The sequence below is a fragment of the Lissotriton vulgaris genome, chromosome 5 (genome assembly GCF_964263255.1).
Source record: "Lissotriton vulgaris chromosome 5, aLisVul1.2, whole genome shotgun sequence".
NCBI classification, from domain to species: domain Eukaryota; kingdom Metazoa; phylum Chordata; class Amphibia; order Caudata; family Salamandridae; genus Lissotriton; species Lissotriton vulgaris.
Genome location: NC_141693.1, coordinates 1,933,162,297 through 1,933,183,787, shown reverse-complemented (window position 1 = coordinate 1,933,183,787; position 21,491 = coordinate 1,933,162,297). Strand labels below are relative to the sequence as shown.

General features: G+C 44.3%; 1 protein-coding gene across 1 annotated transcript in view; it reads left to right on the top strand.

Annotated features, from left to right (window-relative positions):
• Positions 1 to 21,491, top strand: part of LOC147717786 (complement factor B-like) — a 472,008-nt gene that overhangs the window by 87,944 nt on the left and 362,573 nt on the right. The window contains exon 6 of the mRNA XM_086924573.1: positions 7,722 to 7,855. Within this exon, the coding sequence (XP_086780699.1) occupies positions 7,722 to 7,855 (134 nt within the window). The remainder of the gene's footprint in view (positions 1 to 7,721; positions 7,856 to 21,491) is intronic.

Genomic DNA, 21,491 nt, shown 5'->3' with positions numbered 1-21,491 from the left:
CACAGATGACGAACTTTGGGAGCATATGTGTTGAGTTGAACGCTTAATTTGTAGCTTTGCAGACTTCGGTTATAAATTCAACTTTGCGAAATCGCACATTGCGGAGTACACAGTGTTGTTTCTGGGCTACGTGCTCAACAATGAATGTCGAGGATTAGCTCCTCACTTTTTGGAGAAATGCGCACAATTGCGCGCTCCGACAACTCTGAAAAAATTACAGTCTTTGCTGGGATTTTTGAATTTCGGGAGGACATACATACCTGAATATGCCCAGCGTATCAAGCCTTTGTATGCTTTGATACAACCAACTTTTACCAAATCAAACTGGCTGCCGGAGCACTCAGCTATACTGCAATCTTTGCAGGCTGATCTGCTCACTTCAAAATACTTGTTGACTCGTGCCAACCACACCAACCTGGTGATAAGAATCATCCCTGGGACGGTGGGTTTCATATACCTTTTTTTTATCGAAGGAGACACAGTACCTATTGTTTACAAGTCACACTTGTACACTTCGGCTGAAATGCGATTTTCCACTGTGGAGGAAGTTTTGACGGCTGTACAGATGGCGATTCTGAAGGAACGCGCTCTGTCACAGGGAAAACACATGTTGGTTGTTACTCCATGTCTTGCTTTGGAAGCAGTTACGAAAGCCAGTGTACCTAATTCTAAAGCTTTGCACCCTCGTTGGATACAATGGGCAGCATCATTGACGTCTCCAGATGTCACGTTTGTTTTTGATGCCTCCTTACGATCGCAGGAGTTTTTGCAATATGGATTTGTTCATCCTGCACCTTTAGCTATGCGGCCTTTGGAGGATTTCCATTGCATCATATACACTGATGGTTCGGCGCAGGTTGCGCATGGTTCTAAACACGCCTACATTTCTGCATGCGCCATTGTGGTAGGTGCCACGGTGAACGATGAGTTCAAGTCCAGAGTCGTGCACACGCAGACTCTAGGGGACTGCACCGCACAATTGGCAGAGATTCGTGCTCTGATGCTTGCATTGGAGTACGCTGATCCTAGTGTGACAACTCTTATTGTAAGTGATTCTTACTACTGTGTCCAGTCATACAATGAAAACTTGTTCTTTTGGATTCAGAATGATTTTCGTGATTCCAAGGGTAGCACAATAAAACATAAAATGATCTGGGTCCGAGTGGATGAGCTTAAAGAGCAGTTGCCACTTGTGTTTGTAATTCAGACTCTTGGTCATCAGCGCGTGGGAGTTCACGCTGTTGGCAACTCGCTTGCTGATGAAGCAGCGAAATCAGCAGTATCGACATATTTAGTTGCAGCAGTTACACCGTCCAAAAGTAAGATTGATGATATCTTGGCGGCTGTTGATGCCACTGCGAAGGGGAGTAAATATCCTACGGGGTTCCCTTTGAAGTACACATACCACTTAAGTCCCGATAAGGTTCCTTATGTGAAAATTCCTGAAGTTGGGGAGAGATTGATTCCCAACTCGGATCTCAGAAATACACTAATCACAGCGGCCCATGAAGGTGTTGCGTCTGCGCAGGCTGGCGTTTCAGCCACTGTGTCTCAATTACAACAACGTTTTTGGTGGCGGGGACTGTACAAACAGATGTGTGACTATGTCCTTCAATGTGACATTTGCCAGCAGATTAAGCCTTCAACTGCTACGCGTCTGCCCCACAGTTGTTCATTTCTAATAAACCACTAGGTTGTGTTTATTTAGATCACTGCGGTCCTTTTTCTTCTGATACTGCGTATAAGTACATCTTAGTAGCAGTTGATTCATGCACACGCTTTGTATGGGTGTGGCCTCATCGCAGCGCTGATTCACGGACTGTCATAAGGGACTTGCGTGTCTTTGTAGGGATTTTTGCCTGTGGTACCTTCCATTCGGATCAGGGTCCTGCTTTCGCCTCTAAGGCGTATAGGGATGCCATGGCTTCGATGGGGGTCCAAGTCAAGTTTTCGTCTCCATACCGACCTGAGGGTAATAGTGTTGTGGAACGAATGAACCGTGACTTAAAGCAATCACTGACAGCTCGAGTTATAGGCACTGGCATAAACTTGCTGACCCATCTTAATGGCGTGCAGCTAGGAGGTCTCTGGGTGGGCGGACCCCATACGAAATGCTCTTTGGTATCAAGATGTATTTACCGGACCTTGACGGTCTAGACTCGGTGGCTGCTGCTGCCTCCTTTGACGTAGATGAACATTGCAATGTTTTACAGACTTTACAAAAGACAAGAGACAATCTTGCAAAGGAACATTTGCCCTCCACTTCGGATGATGCGTTGCAGATCCCGGTAGTTGGCTGGCTACCCCAAGTTGGAGAACTGGTTCGGGAGAAGATCGATAACAAGAAGGAATTTGGTCCCTCGTACCGTGCTCCAGTTCCCGTGCTTGGTGTGAAGGGCACAATAACAGTCATTTTACCACCACTTCCAGGTCGTAAAGAAAACAGGTATATCTCCATTGACAATGTCAAGATACACAGAGTGGCCGATTCTTCTTAGCATGACACCGGCAGTCTCATGTCCTTCGATGGTTAGAAATTCTGTATTGGCCACTGCATCGGATCATGCGCCGGAAGTGGCACTTGAGATGCCTGCAGTTTCTAGTCCTTTATTGAGTGCATTGCCTGGTACTCAACTTGATGAAACTGACTACACATACCCAACTGACTTATCAATGCCTGATTTGCAAACCGTTTGGCCACAGAATCCAGATTTTCATTTGACACTGTTTCAGGCACTTCAAGAAAGCCCACAAGGATTAGGGCCTATCCAACATTGTTTAAAAAACATTTTTTAATTCCCCCTTGGACTTACATTTGGTTGGGGCTTTTTTCGCTTTATCTTTTTATGTCAATGGGTTTTGTGTTTTATTTTTTCCGATTCATCAATGGATACTATGTCGAGGAGAGAACATGCATTGGACATCTGAATGGAACATTGGCACCCCATTCCTCGTCACATTCTGCCCACAGATTGAAGAGAGACTTGGCTTTTGTTAACATCACTGCTTGGCCTGTTCTGGATGGGTTAGTCTGGGGTGCTGTTAAATTTCAAATCCATGGCCCGACTGAAGTTATTAATGTTCCTAATGTGCTTAGAGTTCACATGGGAGATGTGGTTAAACAAAACATACTTTCTAATGATTGGGATGTTCAGGCCGTAGAGGCTTTGTTTGCTGATTTGAAATATTATGCTGCCTTTGATGCTGAAGATTTATATTTAGAATCTGCTAATTATGGTGATTTGTTTTGCTTTCAACATTTTGGCAATCACTACTTACATAAAACTAATTCCAGGAGGAGTACCGTAAACTACACAGTGGGAGCATTGCCCAGGTCCTTTAAGAGGCAGCTCTAATACATTTTTGAAAAAGTACACTTATTTTACTGATTTTAATCATTCCAATCCCGCTTCATTTTATTTTAGAATGACAGAAAAATCCATGTCCAAAGTTAGAGTTACCGATACTAAGTTATTGTACTCGAAGTCCTTTGTAGACCAGCTAGCTGTTGGAGGCTACGAGTTGTGGAAGGAAACCATTGACCTTAAATCAGTTTGGGGTTCTAAAAGTTGGCAGGTACAAGGCACTGAGGCTTTGCACCGTGCATGTCTCATCCCAAATCATATGTTGTTTTTTAATTCTACCATCTTACAGACAACATGCTTTGGATTGGCTACTTCTAAAAAGTTAAATACTCCTTCCTTCCCTGATTTGGAAGAATATTCAGGTTGGGAAAATTCTACAAAATTTTCGATTAGAGAGTTGCAAACTCTATTGCGAAATTCGACCTTTAACATATCCAGTTTGGATCCCAAGGGTTGGTTGATGTGGCACAGAAGTGCAGACTTGTGCCAGCATCGTTTTTTGGGTCTGGCTGATGGCTTTACACAGGTCAGGGTAGATCCCCGCTTTGAGAGTGACGATTCTGTAACCACTTATTCAGTAGGCAAATTGTGTCAGAATTGGCTCAAACAATCTACATTGGCGTCAGTCAAACTGCATTTGTCTAAACTGACTGACGATGTTGATTTGAATGATTTCATAAAAGGCCCGGCAAGAGGTAGGTCTAGAAGATGGATATATGCCGTTTATAATGAACTCTGGAAAACATCACAGATTGAAGCAGCTACTCGCCTTAGGGCTATTGATCAAGCTAATTTAGAGAAAGTGCTTGCAGTAGTGGATAACAGCATTAACACACTTTCCTCCTGCATCTACACATTAGATAATATTGTGTCATCTGTTGTTGAAATTGTACAGGATGATGTGTCTGTTTTGTACCATGGTCAATTGCGTTCTATTATGCCGTTTACGTGGACCCTGCAGACGCTGAAGGCCGGAAAAGTGCCTTGGAATTACATGAATGTCTCATCTCTTTTTGCCCCAATTAATTTGACTGAGAAGCAACGTTTGCTTTCAATGATAGATGCGTCTTTTTCCATGTTACACATTGAACGATTGGAGTCTTTACCTTTCTCAGTGGCAGAGGCCACTACTGCTACGTGGCTTATCCATGGGTTAATAACTTTACCATTTGCACTTTTCCAGTTTACAAATTGCATGAAATATTTTGCTATTGGTAGGTACGAGCCTCTTGGTAGCTCCTATTTACATGAAGCCTGGTCGCTCCCTTTCACTTACAGATGCCTTAGGGACGGTAAAGAGGTTTATCTAAAAGGTGAGGAGTGCACGGAAACACCAGATCACTCATTAATGTGTAGACACATACAATTGCATGGCTCTTGTAATCAGGAACGGCCTAATTTAGCATGTGTTTTAAAAGGTACACCCGTGCCCGCTATTGTCCCCAGTTTCACTTTACTAGCAAACGGTAGTTATTTACTTTTAAATAATGAAGATTGCTGTGGGTTATTGAAAGGCATAGCTTATGTAGTTACAGTCAGTGAACGTGTGGTTTGCTGTAAAAATGTGTTGTATCCACCTGCACATGGGAACTTGGATGTTTCCATCTGGCCGAGGATTCTGACCTTGAAAGCAGAGTTCAATAAGATGAGTCGAATAAGAGCCCTATTGTCACAAAAAGAAGTTGCCCTGACATCTGCTCGTGAAACATTAGTCCTTCACGTAGCTAACACCAGCACAGAAGTGCATGCTTTATTAAATACTGACCTACCATTGCATTTCGGTGAGCTGATTCATACTATCTTTAACGCGTCCTCCACATCGGGGCTGGCGCAGTTTTTTAAAGTAGTGAGCAGTGGTCTTGTGACTTCTTTTCAAAAGATATTTGGAGTCATATCTGCTTTCTTCCATTCAATCTTTTCCAGCCTATTTGGTGGATTCCCCGTTTTACTGACGCTGGCTATAGGCTTTCTTATTTTGTTTTATTAAAAATGGATGCCCGTCCTGTGTTCCAAGACGAGCAGTCGCGGTTAGCACTGTTTCGCAACAGGATGCTTGAATACTATGGTGTGCTGCCCCTTGCCACATAAATGGAACTCTCTTCCCCTGAGCTTAAGATTGGAAACATCGGAGCTCATCTTCCGCAGGAAACTTAAAACATTCCTCTTTCCTAAAGAATAGCCCCGTCTTTGTCTGTCTGACGGAACAACTAGCTCTTCTGACAGCGCGGGGACACACTGACAGTGTAACCAGGCGCTATACAAACTCAGAAATAAATAAATAAGTGCAGCATATGGATTATCATTTCGATTTTCCTATTTCACCTGTGTCCAGCCTGTCTTTCATTGCCTGAGCTGCATTTCCAATGGGCCCTGGATTTGTGTCTCTGCAATAAGGTGTCTCCTGAAGTGGATTTTAATCATCTCATGAGTCCCTTAGTTGCTCATGAATTGCTTTGTTCTGACGGAGGGATTATGGCCTTTGCAGCGATGCATGAAATACTGGGTTGTTGGAATATATTCGCAGAGGCGCAAGATTTCTTGGCACACAGCTTCATTGAGAACCCGCCGAGTTGTCCTCTGATGGTACTAGAGGCTCCGGTAATTGAAGAGCATGTATGTTCTTTCTCACTATTAAATTGGATGGCTGAGTTATTTTCAGATAACAGTGACTTCCTTTTGGAAGCTGTTGCTGCTTATTTTGCATACTCAGTATTAGGCTGAGTTCTATCGAGGCCTTTGCTATCATGGAACTATTTTGATTTTTTTGGGGGGGAAAATTATGTTGGACATTTTTTGTCTCGGACATATTGACTTTAATTACAGTGAACACTAAACTGTCATGCTGTTGAGATTTTGTTTTTTTGGGTTACAAAAATATTTTTCCTCACCTGCTCAATTTGAACTGACTACTTCATTGAACTCTGCATTTCAAAGAGTCCCTTACCTTCCCTTATCTTATCTTATCTTATCCGTGCTCCGATCTAGGGAGGGTGTCATATAGATATACTTTGCCTATATGCTGTGTTAAGTTAGCATGAGCTTACCTTTCTGCTGCTTCTGCACACGTCACATAGCTGTTGCTTTAGCTTTGAGCCTAGTAGAATGTTTTGATTCATGCGAGAATAATATATTGTTCCTCTGATATCAGCCTTGCTTGGTGAGCTGTGTCTGTACAGTGAGTGCAGAAATCTTCAAGGATATCTCAACACAGTGGTTGTTGTGAGGTCTGATCTTCGCACGTTCCTAGACATAACATACATGCAGCTGCGGCCAAGTTCTGGCTTTAGGCGCGTTTTATATGGCTTTGCACAGAGCATACAAACACACTTGATGGTGCTTCGCATGCAGAGCTGGTGGAAGATGATGTGTTCCCTTACCACTAGGATCTTGAGGTATGGGCCCGCCCTGCTAAAACCCAAAGAGACCTTCTTAGATATAATATAATATAGTAACTAGGGAGGGTGAGAATTAGGTGTTATTGAATCCTATTCGATTTAGCATTTTACGATGCTTTCACCTTTTGTGTTCTATGGACTAGTGACTATGCGATTACTTTGTTTCTTATAATATGTTTGCTTGTATTAGCTAAGATACTGCGTTTGAGAACACTGCATTAGTGAACAAACATTTCAAATATGCACGTGTCCTCTTTTACTCCTTGTTCTGGATTGAAATGATTGTATAACGAAAGAGTGTTCATGTGTTCCACGTTACCTGAGGTGTTCTAAGTCCATGTTCTGATTTGTCTAAGCATTGGGGGTTTGTGATCACCAATGAGACACTGTAGCTAGTCTGGTAGGGGATTTTGGGTACTAAGGTGAGTTTTGGCACACCCTAATTCACTGAGGTTCCAAGTCTCTATGCACAGTTCTGTATGAGAACGGAATCCCTGCGACAAGGGGACAAGAAGAGCTTTAAGTTAGATGGTGACCTGTGGCTCAGTGAATGAAGATGTGTAATAACTTTTAAAGAAGACAGAAGGCTGAATGAAGCGAATATACGGACAAAAGATGAGTGAAGCTAGAGCATCTTTAATGTTTTTTATTTTTGGTGTGCAGTTTTATTTTGTTTTGCTGTAGTAGCACTGTAGCCATACTTTACTGAGATTGAAGTGAGGGGATTCACATTTGTTGTAAAAAACGTGCTTCAATTTGTTTACAGCATGTACGGTGCTCATTAGTGTAAACATGGCACACGGATCCTACTGTTAGCAAATCAGCTTCATCCACATACCACTGTAGAGCGGATCTGCAGGAGGAGTTGGTCTGCATGCAGCAGCAGCTGATAGCACTTCTGCTGTTTTCAACAGCCAAATCTATCAACTTCATCAGTGCTTTTCTCTTCTTCTATCGACAGGGACAGGCACTCGAAAAATTCATTTAGAAAAAGATGGGAGCATGAACATTTACTTCATCCTGGATGCGTCTGGAAGTGTTGGAAAAGAAAACTTTGAAAAAGCTAAGGACTGTGTTGTCAGCCTGATAGAAAAGGTAAGATCAGGCTGGAAAGCAGGAGTGCACAAACTAGGCACGCTGGTACAATGATTAGCCCAACACCGGTGCTAGCTAACAAACGAATACTTAAAAATCTGTATTTAAGAACTTTAAAAATGTGGTAATTGTACCAAAGATTATCTTGTATTCGGAAGGTCCTGTTGGTACTGACTGGTAAAACTTTATGGTGCAGAGGTCTTTATGCCCAGCGCTAACAACAAATGTAAGCCATTATACAAAGCTGTAATGTGAACACAGCTCCTACCTCGTTGCACCACCCTCATTTCTAATTCTGTGTTAAGCAATTACCAAACATTAAGATGGCTTTTTCTACTGCCTCCATCCTTCAAAAAAATACCCTTGTTTTCTCATTGGGGCAAGGAGCCTGGGTGTGAACATGTACAACAAAGAATCTTCTGAAGGAGAAAAATTCCTGGTTAGTATCTTGTTAAAGTGACAGGGTAAAGATATATCCCCTCCTGTTTACACAACATGCAATAATAATAATAATAATAATAATAATAATCTTTATTCGGTTTTTAGCAATGCAAAACCATAAAAGTTATCACAACATACAAAATACATGAATATTTGTATAAAAACAGTTATTACACACATTTTTTTAAAACATATGACCAGGTTCCGTGCAAATTGAGTAAATGATAGGACAATAGTAACTCTCTGAATTTCTTCTTCTATTTCAAAGGTTATTCCTATGTCTCATAATACACTTTAGGAAGTTGAGTACGTGGTAACAGGTACATTCAGAATCCAACATCTGTAGTGCTAACATGGCTGGGCGACACTGTCTATAACCCCATCTTTTTAATTAAGGGATTATCCAGATTTTTCTATGGGTGTGAAAAAATTTACAAAACAAAATTGTATGAATGGTTGACTGTTGGGACAAATCGTCACATGGACAAGGGGCCAAGTTTGAGTTCCAATTGTTTTTTTCAGGAAAAGTCACTAGTCTGTAAAAAAGATTCAGTCTGAACCTTGTTAGGAGCATCTTATCGTATGTTGTAAATTCTAGAGTCAGATAAAGCTTGATTTTCGGGGAGTGCTGTATCATATTCGCATGGGTCACAGATTTTTTGGTCGACAGCAAGGTCAGTCTCAAGGACTCTAGATGGCTCAGCGCAGTTTGTTTCAGATCTTTCTTAGATATTTCATTTAGTTTTTCTGGGGTGAAGTAATACTTTTGTAGTCCCAGATCGGAAAAGAAGTGTCTGATATAGGAGAGCCATGCTATTTTATGTACATGGTCCAATTCCATGGAGTCCTGTAAGATGTTTTTGGACAGCAGGTTTTTGTCCGACAACCAGACGCGCCTCCAAAGTAATAGTGGCTGGATCTTTATTAAGTCTTCAATATATGGGATTCCCAATTCCATATGCGAGGCATAGATGGAAGAGCCTTTTGGCGTGGACAAGAGGAATCTCATGAAAATGTTTTCTTCTTTTTGCAGTGAACCTGTAGCTGTGTGTCCCCAGATCCCTGCCCCATAAAGGGCGATGGCTTGGCATTTTGCAGCATAAATCTGTAACAGTTCTACTGATGGTTTTTTTCCAAGTCTCTTTGAGAAGTTCATCAGTGCTAGAATTGATCGTTTGAACAGGTGTCTCCTGGCCTCAACAGCAGCCTTCCAATTTAGGCTGTCATCAATCATGATGCCCAAGTAAGGATACTGTGAGGTCTTTTCGATTTTTTGGTCTTTTAAATAGATGGTCTTTGTGGCTTTTCGTTGTCGACCCGCTACCATGACAAATGTTTTTTTTACATTAATATGTAAGTCCAGGGCACCCATGAAGTCAGCATACTTGGATAAAGATTTCTGGAGCTCGATAGGAGTGCGTGCTAAAATAACTGCGTCGTCCGCATAGAGCAGTGCGGGGATCAGGCGGTGTTTCAGTCTGGGCAGGTCCTGCCCCCCCCTCAACATGGTCTCCTCCAGTCCGTTGGTATACAGGGAGAAGAAGAAGGGGGCTAGGACGCATCCTTGCCTTACTCCTCGCTCTACCCTAAACGGTGCAGTTAGCTCTCCTTTTGTTCCATATCTCACTCTTGCAGAGGCTTCACCGTATAGCTCCCTTAGAAAATCCAGGAGGGGAGGATCAACCCCTAGTGTACCCAGCAGAGACCAGAGCTTTGCATGTGACACGCAGTCAAACGCGGAGGACAAGTCCACGTAGACCATGTAAATTGTCCCTGGCTTTGCGTGAATGTATTTCGAAACTAGCATGCTTAAGTTAAGGGCCTGTTCCACTGTTCCAAAGCCTTCCCTAAATCCAAACTGGAGATCCGAAAGGATATTTTTATCTTTTACCCATTGCTGAAGTTTTTCCAGGACAACTCTGCCGACTACTTTGCCTAGGGAGTCAAGCAGCGAAATAGGTCGGTAACATTTCGTATCTTGGCGGTCCCCCTTTTTAAAGATAGGGACCATGATGGAACATGACCATGACTCCAACAGTCCTAGTTTCGCTGCTGCTGTGCAGACTGTTGTGAGTATTGGTGTCCAAAGATCAGGAAGATGTTTAAATAAGTCCACTGGGACCCCATCGGGGCCGGGTGCTTTGCCACTCTTACTCATCAATAGTGCCATTTTGACGTCTTGTAGTTCAAAGTCTATCGGTATTGGTAATACTACCGGGGGAAGATTGAGATGGCGTTCTTCTGTTAAAGATGTTAGTTCAAAGATTTTTGAGAAATGGTTTACCCAGGTTTCCTCATCGATAGCAACGTCGATCTGGGGAATATTAGAGTCCGATAGCAGGGGAGACTTAACTATTCGCCAAAAGGACTGACTATCTTTCATGAGTGCGCTTTTATGCAGAGCGTGCCACAAAGACAGTTTCAGCTCTTTTTTCCTTGACTTTCTGGCATTATTATACTCTCGCCGGAGGTGTTGGATCTCTAGATGGTCTCTGTTTGATTTTCCAAGTGCCTTTCTTAAGTTGGTCTGCGCCTTAGTACAATCATAATTAAACCAACCTATAGTACTTGGATTATTTTGTTTGGGTAATCTGGTCAACAGTGTTTTTACTTGTTCTAGTATCATCTTAAAATTTTCCAGGATTAGCTTGGCATCTGCTTGAGGATCCAGGCATATCATTATATTGTTATAAGCAGTCTTTATTAATGTATCAGTGAGCTTGTTAGGATCCACTTTTTCCCATTTTATAGTGTATCCATTTTTTTTGCCCAGTTCAAGCCTATTTTGTGATAAGGTGTTTGCTATTGTTGCCAAAAAAAGATCTTGGTTGGTTCAGCTGTAAATTCAACCTTAGAGCGGAGTGGTCGCTTAGGATGTTTTCCAAAATTTTAAAGTTCTTACTTAGATCTTTTAGACCTTCTGTGATAATTATATAGTCAACTGTGGTCTCGTGCCCCCTTCCTCGATAGGTAGTTGATTCTTTGGTGTTAGAATTGGATTTATTATTAGCAGTTCCAGATCTGCGAGGATCTTGTTCATAGCTAACCCCGTTCGTGAATGGAGGAAGGGCACGAGGGGGTTCTCGTGTTCGTCCACCAATCCACAGGTCTGGTTGTTCGTCAAAGGGCAGGGGTGTAAGTTGAAGTCCCCTCCCCATATTATATGGACGTTACCCTTTCTCTCATAAATGTGTCTATGGTGGGTGATTTTTTCTTGAATTATGGAGAGGATGTTTAAGAAGTTGTCATCCTCTAAGTTCTTGTATAAGTTGATTAGTATAATAATATGTTTTTTCCCTATTATGAGTGTAAACAGTTGAAAGTTTGGAAAAGAATCTGCATCTAGTACCTTCAAGTCAGTTATTGTGTTGACTATGTAAGTTACCAGCCCCCCCCTGGGTCTACCTGAACTGCTTGAAACTGAACTGGTTGAATCCTTTCTGAAGCCCCACTGTATCGAAAGGGATATCCCCCAATCCATAGCACTCTGTGATAAGATCTCTGTCTATTTTGACAATAAAATACAGATGGTCTATGACTCCTTTGGCCCGCATAAACCTACGGCCAAGGAGGATAGAGAGAATGGGGGCCGGCCCCCAGCCTCCCTGAGGAAATTTCAACCTATCCCGCTAGTTGAGGCAAGCCAAGAGATAACCCGGTGTAAGTCTGGCTCCCCAGAGGACCCTTGTCCGCCTAAATTGTGGGCACCTCTAGCGGACGCTATTGCACCTATGCTTCAACATATCTGGAATATTTCCATAGACACTGGGGAATTTCCGGAGAGTTGGAAGCATGCGACGCTTCTTCCACTGAAAAAGAAGCCAAACGGGGATGCGGAGGATTTAACTAACCTCCGTCCTATCTCTCTGCTGGCAGCTCCCGGGAAAATGCTGGAAAAACTAATTCATCGCCAGCTGAATGCTCATGTTGAATCTAATAACATCCTGCATGAGACTCAGTCCGGGTTTAGACCCGGCTTCAGCACGGAGACGGCGTTGATTGAGGTGGCTGATTCTCTGAGGTGGTCGTTAGATTCAGGGGACTCAGCTCTGCTGATGCTCCTGGATCTCTCGGCCGCGTTTGATACGGTGGACCATGCTAGGATGATCCAACGTTTGGCAGACATTGGCCTACAAGATCAGGCACTCGGTTGGATGCAGTCCTACCTGTCAAACCGAACGCAGAGGGTCACTCTAGGCACCTGTGACTCAAAGCGTAAGCCACTGCGATGCGGGGTCCCGCAAGGATCTGCCCTTAGCCCCCTTTTGTTTAACGTTTATCTTGCCCCTCTTTTCTCCCTCATTGCCAACTGGGGAGTCACCGCAATATCTTATGCGGATGACACCCAGTTGGTTTTTCCCTACTCTGAGGTGACAGAGGTGGCATTTGCAAACTTTAAGGGGTGCCTTCAGGATGTGGCCTCCTGGATGAATACTAATAAGCTGAAATTGAATCCGGGAAAAACGGAAGTGATCTTTTTTGGTAAAGGCAGTCACCCTCCAGCTGAGCTCTGGTGGCCAACTGAGATGGGTACTCCACCTTCCCCTTCCCAATAGGCTAAAAATCTGGGAGTTAAGTGGGATGAAAATCTCTCCTTTGCGTCCCAGATCCATCAGGTCACAGGCTGCTGCCTGAGCAAAATGAGGAATCTCCGCCCAGTCCTGAAGCTTTTGCCCGAGTCTTGCCGGAAAACCGTGATCCATGCGACCATCACCTCGAGATTGGACTATGCTAATGGCCTGTATAGCGGCCTCCCGAAATACTTGGTTCAAAGGCTGCAGACGGTGCAAAACGCGGCAGCCAGGTTGCTCAAACATATTCCTTTTAAAGAGCACATTTCTCCCCATCTTCGGGCCTTACACTGGCTCCCGATTGCCAGTAGAATAAAATTTAAAACTCTTACTCTGGCATATAGGTCCCTCTACGGCACCTGTCCTAATTATTTGAGAGCCCGTCTGCCTAGATATACACAGTCCCGCTCCCTTCGTTCAAATGATCAGGTGCTACTGAGTGTGCCGCGAGTCAAAAGGGCCAGACTGGGTGGTCGGACCTTTTCAGCCAACGTGACCTGTCTCTGGAATTCCCTACCTCCTGAGCTGCGAAAGGCCCAATCAGAAACAAGTTTCAGGAGACAGCTTAAGTCGTGGCTGTTCTCGGAGCATCTATAAGTTGCAGACTCCCAGCTAGCTTTCTTGTCGAGCCCTCACAGCGCCGGGACGCCTCCTAGTTGAGGCAGCTGTTCGCGCTTTATAAATACTAGTATTATTATTATTATTAACCCCCGTCATCACTACCACATATGGGCATGCCTCAGGTGGTATGTTTAGCGGGAGCCTGTTATCAGTAGTCCCTCTCATACCTCCTTTGTTGTTTGGGAGATTTGTTTTTTTAGTGGCAGGAGTTTTAGGGGCCGGTGTGTTTATGGTTGGCGTGTTTGCTTTAGGTGTATTTGGTGCGATATTGCTCTGCGGGGGAATTGTAAGGACCTTAGGCATGGGTTTCTGTGAAGCGGGAGCCTTTGGTGCTGTAGGGGCCTTTACTGTGGGTTGCTGTTTAGGCGACGGGCGGGCTAGAGTTGTAGCTTTCTTTTGTGGAAGCAATGTAGCCGAGGTTTTTATACCCGTTTTTGGCGGTCCCTGTATAAGTAATGCCTTAGGACAGCTAGCAAGTTTTGTCAATTGAGACTCGATGTTAAGCAGTCTAGTTTCTATTGGGCGAATAAAGGAATCTAGAAGGGAAGCTATCTCCTTTATTAGCCTTGATGCTTCTCTTTCCTTGCCCGTTGTTAGTGGGGGGGGGATTCTAAGGTGATAGTATCTTGGATGTTCTGTGGTGGGTTATGGATCGTTATCAAATTGTTGGCTGGGTCAGCAATTTGGTGAGTTAAAACTGCCAGATTTGTGGTGTTGATCAGATCTATATGATCGACCACTTTGTTATTTGCAGTATTATCTACCTTTTCCCTATCCTTCCTTTTCTTTATGGCTCCCTCCCTCCTCCCTCTAGCTTGCCTTACTTCTTCCGGGGTGTGGTCAGGGAAAAATTCGGGTGTTTTTTCTAACTCGTTTTCTGAGAATGTTACAGAGAGTTGAGTGGCAGAAAGGTCTACATTATTTGAAAGACTAAATCTGTTTGTGCCCACTGTAATTTGGGTTGGGGCAGACTGTATTTCTGGGGTTCTTGCGGTTGCTAGTAAGCCCATTGAGGATCGCCTTGCGATTGCGAGTTCAGTTGATACTCTACCCTCAATCAGACTGATACTTTGATCAATGAATGTGTTTGCTTTAGAAATAAAGTCATCCATTGGTCCTAACAGTTTTTCTCCTACCCCGGTTTTTTTGAGTTTTTTTTGCTTGCTTCCCCTCGTGTTCATTTTCAGTAGATGGAATATGCTAAGTCTTTAGTTAATAATGATGGATTGTCGCTGGCTTCAGAGAGGTGGTAGGTTCCTGTAAAAGGAGTCCGAAGATGTAATGCTTAGAGCAGGGGCCCGGACCGGACTCTCACGTTCTCGAACGGCCTCAAACGGCCTGCTCTTTGCCCAGTCTTCGCCCCGTGCTCCGCCCCGCGCGCGTCCCGCGTCGCGAGTGAAGTAATGGTAATTATATACTTGTGGGCGGTGGGCGTGTCCGTGGGCGTGGCCGCCGGGGGAAGAGGAACCAGCTGAGCAACGTGGAGATTGCTGGTCCTCGCAGTCCCCCGGCTTGCTGATGGTGTTTGCCCAAGCCTCTACCCTGGGGACTCTAGCTGGGAGCGCTAGGCTAGCCCTGCCGATTGCAGGGCTCGCTCACACCAGCGAGTCCTCGTCAAGGGGAGGCGGCAGCCAGATAAGCAGATTTCTATGTTGCGCGGCCCTTCGCTCCGTCCTGGACACAACAGGCAGCAGAGTTCAGCAAAGCAAAATGAGTGGCACCCGCGAAGCGGGTGTCACGAAAGGTTTTGAATCGGTCGGCGGTGGGCGTGTCCGTGGGCGTGGCCGCCGGGGGAAGAGGAACCAGCTGAGCAACGTGGAGATTGCTGGTCCTCGCAGTCCCCCGGCTTGCTGATGGTGTTTGCCCAAGCCTCTACCCTGGGGACTCTAGCTGGGAGCGCTAGGCTAGCCCTGCCGATTGCAGGGCTCGCTCACACCAGCGAGTCCTCGTCAAGGGGAGGCGGCAGCCAGATAAGCAGATTTCTATGTTGCGTGGCCCTTCGCTCCGTCCTGGACACAACAGGCAGCAGAGTTCAGCAAAGCAAAATGAGTGGCAATATGCAATAAGTAGAAAGTCAACAGGTGATTATATCTAATACAAGGCGTACTTCTATGTGTCAACAAAATTGGAATTTATTACTGACAGTAGGCATATAAAAGAAGCAACAAATCTCACTTTCCTGCTGTCCGAACAAGATCACTAAAGTAAGGTTTTTTTTTAGTCCCAATAGTGACTTGAGACAGGCCGGGGATCACCCAATTATATAGTCCTCCCTGTCTTTAAAGAAATTTCCTTGAGCAAAAGGCTTGCAAATCCTTCAGATTTGGTAACAGTGGTGGTCAATATATGGAATTATACAGATATACGTTACCTACTGGTGGTCGCCAGTAGGTAGTTATAGTTAGGACCTATTTTCCATGGGAAATCTGCAACATTCTATTTGGAATAACTTTGGCGCCGGTTGAAGAATCTTCAAAACATTTTCAAAACTAATGGCCAGCTCCGTTCCGCTCCTTTCCTAAAAGTCTCGGGATGATTTGTGTAGCGGGGGCCGAGAAAAAAGGGGGGTCCCAAAACGTGTTTTCCCCATGCAATTTCCCATAGGACTGTTAGCCGCAGCTAAAGTCCGAACTGCTGAACATAATTACGCCAAATTTGGCAAAGATGTAGTCCTCAGTTCAGACTCGTGCCTTTTTCTTAAATGGTGTCAATCTGTTCAGTAGTTCTTGAGAAAATTACAGTTAAAAGCATTTATATATGAATGGCCGCGGTGGATCTGCGCACCCTGTGTGCACCGTGAGCACAGCCTGAGCGCATCCTGAGCGCACCCTTCCGATCACGCGCTGAATTCTAATTGGCTGTCAAGTGGTTGTCAACGTTCGAAACCAGGAACTGTTGGCAGCCATTTTGTGCCTTGGTAGAAGCGAGGTTGAAGAAGTCAGTGGAATAAGTGGGCAAAAGTTATAAAGGTTGCAGGGTAAAAATATCCTGACCCTCTAGACTTGCTTAGGGGGTCCCACAAGGACTCCCAGGGCCCAAATTCTTTTTTTTTTAAATGGCAAGTGCGCGCAGGGTGTGCGGACCCTGCCGTAAATAAAATAATTAAATAAAACAGAGCTTTTTTATAATTAGCCCCTAATGTCATCAGTGATGTTATCATTGATGTCACTGACCATGTCATGAATGATGTAATATATGACATCATCAGCAGTGGATTGCTGGCGCGCGAGTTATAGTTAGTAAATTTAACTATAACGGGGAAATTTCACTGGTTTTGTATGAGTGAAATGTCCAACTAACTATAATGCCCCTAAAACCAATGGTTTTTCCAGTGAATTTCTAAGGTTTTTTAAATGCTAATTTCTAACTATAACGTGCCTGAAACCTATGGTCTTTTCAGTGAATTTCAAAGGCTTTTTAAATGCTAATTTCTAACTATAACGTGACTGAAACCTACGGTTTTTTAAGTAAATTTCAAAGGTTTTTTAAATGCTAGAGTCTAACTATGCCTACAGAGGTAGGACATGTGAAGAAAGAAGAAAAAATGCACAGAAATGTATGTATGTATGTAAAGAATTTGGTAAAGCGCAGGAATCACCCCCGCAGGGGCATCGCCGCGCTAACATAGAAGACAGAGTTGGCTAGCATAGTATCCATGACTTAGGCCTTAAATAGCTCCGTCTTCAGTAGTTTTCTGAAGCGTGCAAAGCTGGAGCATTTACGTAGCTCCTCTGGTAGGGAATTCCAGTATTTTGGGGCCCAGTAGGCGACCATTTTACCTCCATTCCGTTTTTTTTTTAAACGTGGGACCGCTAGCAGTCCTTTAGTTTCTGCTCTAAGACACCGGTTCAGGCGATACAGTTTAAACTTATCTGCCATATAGCTCGGGCACTTGCCAAAACAGCTCTGTGGGCAAAGCAGCAGAGCTTAAACCCTATTCTCTGGCGAATGGGAAGCCAATGAAGGGACTTCAATAGTGGCCCTTCTTTGGCTTCAATAGTGGCCCGGAGGAGGTACCTGGAGGTTTATTAAGGACTAAGCGTGCAGCCACATTTTGTACAATCTGAAATCTGCTAAGAAGGGCCGCATTCGCAGAGGTCAATAGGGCATTACAATAATCAAGGCGACCTCTAATCAGAGCCTGAATTAGGGTTCGAAGTATTGCAAGAGGCAGCCAAATGAACACTCTGCGCAAAAGGCTCAGGGTGCGATAACAGATCCCAGCAGTGGCCATTATCTGGTCTTTCATTGATAGCTGTGCATCCAACTGGACTCCTAGATTTTTTGCCATCAAGGTAGGAGAGGGGGCTGGGCCTAGCGTCGTCGGCCACCAAGCAGGTGAGCAGTAAGTAAGCGCAGGACCAAACAGCAAGATTTCGGTTTTGGCCGCATTTAGCTGCAAAAAATGATCAGTCGTCCAATCAGCTACGGCAGACATGCCTTTGGCAAAACGCTGATCAACTGACTCCATATCCTTATCAAAGGATAGGAGTAATTAAGTATCATCTGTGTAAGAGAATGGCATGAAGCCATATTTTCGGATGACTTTAACAAGGGGGGCCACATAGATATTGAATGAGTCGGGATCAAGCAAGAGCCCTGAGGCACCCCCTTGCTTAGCTTTCCAGTACGTGAGCGGAGAGGGCCCAGATTGACAGTTTGCGTGCACTGATCTAGAAAACTAGCAAGCCATTTTAGCGCCAGCTCCTGCAGACCGGTCTCTCTCAGACAACGAATCAGTTTCTGATGAGAGACCGTGTCAAAGGTTGTAGTTAGGTCCAACAGGACCAGCATCACTCCTTTATTGTCATCTAAGGCCATTTTGATATAGTCTGTGACCCCAATAAGGGTTGTCTCCGTGGAATAGTTAGATCTAAATCCAAACTGTGAAGGATCAAGGATGCGTTACTTTCAAAGTAATCCATTAACTGTGTGTTAACATGGGTCTCCACCATCTTACCCATTAAAGGAAGAAGCAAAATGGGTCGATAGCTGGAGAGCACTTCTGCGGACACCTGATCTTTTTTCTTGATGGGTATTACTTGAGCTGCCTTCCAGTCTGAAGGCACAACGCTTTCATATAGTGATGAGTTTAGAATCTCAGCAATAGGAGCGGCCAGAGATGAGGCTAAAAGGGCAAATTTATGTGCAGGCATAATATCCAAGGGAGATCCAGATTTCGCCTTTTTTTAGCATGGCTTCCACTTGTGGAACATCGATATGTTTAAACTGTTTTAGACCATCTCCTGGGTCCAGTATCAGTATCAGTTCAAAATTAACAAGGGCCCCTGATCCATTTTTGTAGATCAGATTGATTTTATCATCAAAATATGTGTATAGGGGTGTTCAATTGTGTACATGCAGTAGGATGGGTAAGGGTTTTAAGAATTTTCAAAAGGGATTTTGATGAATTACCTGCCTGGCCAAGTTTGGTTATAAAATGGTCTTTACATGCCTTTTTTAGGTTCTTATGATAGTTAGTAAGGGCCAGTTTAAATTTTAATTTATCTGTCTCCACCTGGGATTTGCGCCATGATTTTCCTAAATATTGCACCTGGATTTTTCACTGCGCAAAAAGAAGCAAAAGAAATGCAGACAGAGGCAACAGAAGTCCACAAAGATGAAGTACAGGAAGAAGCAAGACATGTGCAGAAAGAACCAACAGAGGAGCAGAAAGAGGCCTTTTTGCAAAATCATACTGTTCCCACAACTTTTTCAGACGGGTACTGGTGGTAACTGACTCTGACTAAGCAGGCCTAGAGCCAATGCTATGCTAAAAGTCACTTAGAATTCAGTGAAAACACCCTCATACACTAAGGAACACTATGCCTTGGGGTACCCCTGTGATTAGCATGACCTCCTCTGTAAGTCCCTAGTACATAATTGGGCAGGGGGATTAAAACTGCCTCTTAAAATGCGCCAACTAGCCCACTAAGTATCTCCAGTAAGCACCACAGAGCTGCGTTGCGCATAGGTGTAAAAAGGGGCATGGCCTGGACCACCTCTCTGAAACGCAGGCCTGTGGCGCTTACTGGAGGTACCTGGTGCTCTAGTTGGCCCCGAGGGGTCCTTGGGATTGAAGGGGACTTAATTCCCCAACTTAAAACGCGCCACAGGGCATGTTTAAACATGTCACCTCTGGCCCCGTCCCCTCCCTTTACCACTGTGCAAAGGCACCCCGTGGCATGTTTTAAGTTGGGGAATTAAGTCCCCTTGAATCCTGAGAGCCCCTGGGTCCAACTAGCCCACCACATACTTCCAGTATACACTACAGAGCTGCGTTTCAGAGTGGTTGTCCAAGGCCATGCCCCATTTTACATCTCTCTGCAATGCAACTCTGTGGTGGGTTAGTTGGCCCCAAGGGTCCCTCAGGATTCAAAGGGACTTAATTCCCCAACTTAAAATGCGCCACAGGGTGTGTTTGCACACTTGTGACATCAGGCCATGCCCCCTCCCTGCACCACTGTGCAAACGCACCCCTGATGCATCGTGAATTCGGGCATTAGGTCCCCTTGAGTCCTGAGGGTCCTTGGAGTCAACTGGCCCACCACTTACCTCCAGTAAGTGCCATAGAGCTATGTCACAGAGTGGTGTAAAAAGGGGCAGGGCCTGGGTCACCTCACTGCAACGCAGCGCAGTGGCGCTTACTGGAGGTACGTGGTGGGCTAGTTGGCCCCCAGGGACCCTCAGGATTGAAGCGGAATTAATTCCCCAACTTAAAATGCGCCACAGGGCGTGTTTGCACACATGTCACCTCAGGCCCCAACCCCTCCCTTCACAGCGATTTAAAAAAGGCTTTTTTTGGCCCTGGGAGTCCTTGTGGGACCCCTTAAGCAGGCCTAGGGGGTCAGGGTGTTTCTACCCTGCCCCCTTTTCTTGTTTTGTGCCTTCGTATTTCTGTTTTCTTGTGCCTCAGTTCTACAGAGGCACAAGATGGCTGCCAACACTTCCTGGTCTGGAGTGTTGATAGCCAAGTAGCATGAAGCTCATGATCGGGAGGGTGCGCGGATCCTGCCGCCTCTACATATCAATATTTTTTAAATTTGGATTTTCTCAGTAACTACTGAACGGATTTACACCATTTAACAAAAAGAGTTCTTTCTGAACCAAGGGCCACCTTTTTTTCCAAATTTGGTGTAATTCTGTTCAGCAGTTCAGGCTGTAGCTGTGTCTAAAGTTTCCTATGGAAATTAACATAGAGAAAACACATTTTAGGAACCCCCGTTTTTCTCGGCCCTCGCTTGCCGAACCACCCCGAAACTTTCAGGTTAGGAGCTGACTGGAGCGCCCCATGAGTTTTGAAAATTTCGCAAAGATTCCTCATCCGGCGCCAAAGTTATTGGCAATATAATGTTGTGATTTTCCTATGGAAACTAGGTCCTAACTATAACTACCTACTGGCGACCGTGATCAAGAACCCTGTGTTTGAAACGGGTAGGTGGAGAGAAGTAGATCTAAAAAAAGAATCTTAAAACTATTGCAGAGAAGTGTGCCGTGACTTGAACATTTTGCTGAACAAAATATATATATATATATATAGATATATATATATATCGAACAATGTAGGTTCACCTTGGGAATGCCAGTTGTTGTTTCTGTCCCAGGAGGAAAAACCAACGCGTCCCAAATTGCTGGCAAAAGGTACTTTATTCAAAGGAAGGTCACAGCAGCGCTGACAGATGACGCGTTTCGGGCGGGAGCCCTTGCTCACATAAAAAATATTTCCCACAATGCCTCTTTTTAAACCCCTGCATATACACCATGTGGTGCACAAATAATAGATATAAAGAAAATACTTATAGGTCACATGTCAATACAATGTAAAGTGCCTTTGAATACGTATGTAAATAGTTGGATAACATTGTCAATATTTCAATCAGTTGTTAACTTTTCATTTGATATCAGCATAAATGCCTGTTTTCATTCAATTCATCAAAACCGCAATAAAGTGCAATGTGCATATATCATTTTCGTATGTGCAAAGAAATGCCAATAAATATTTG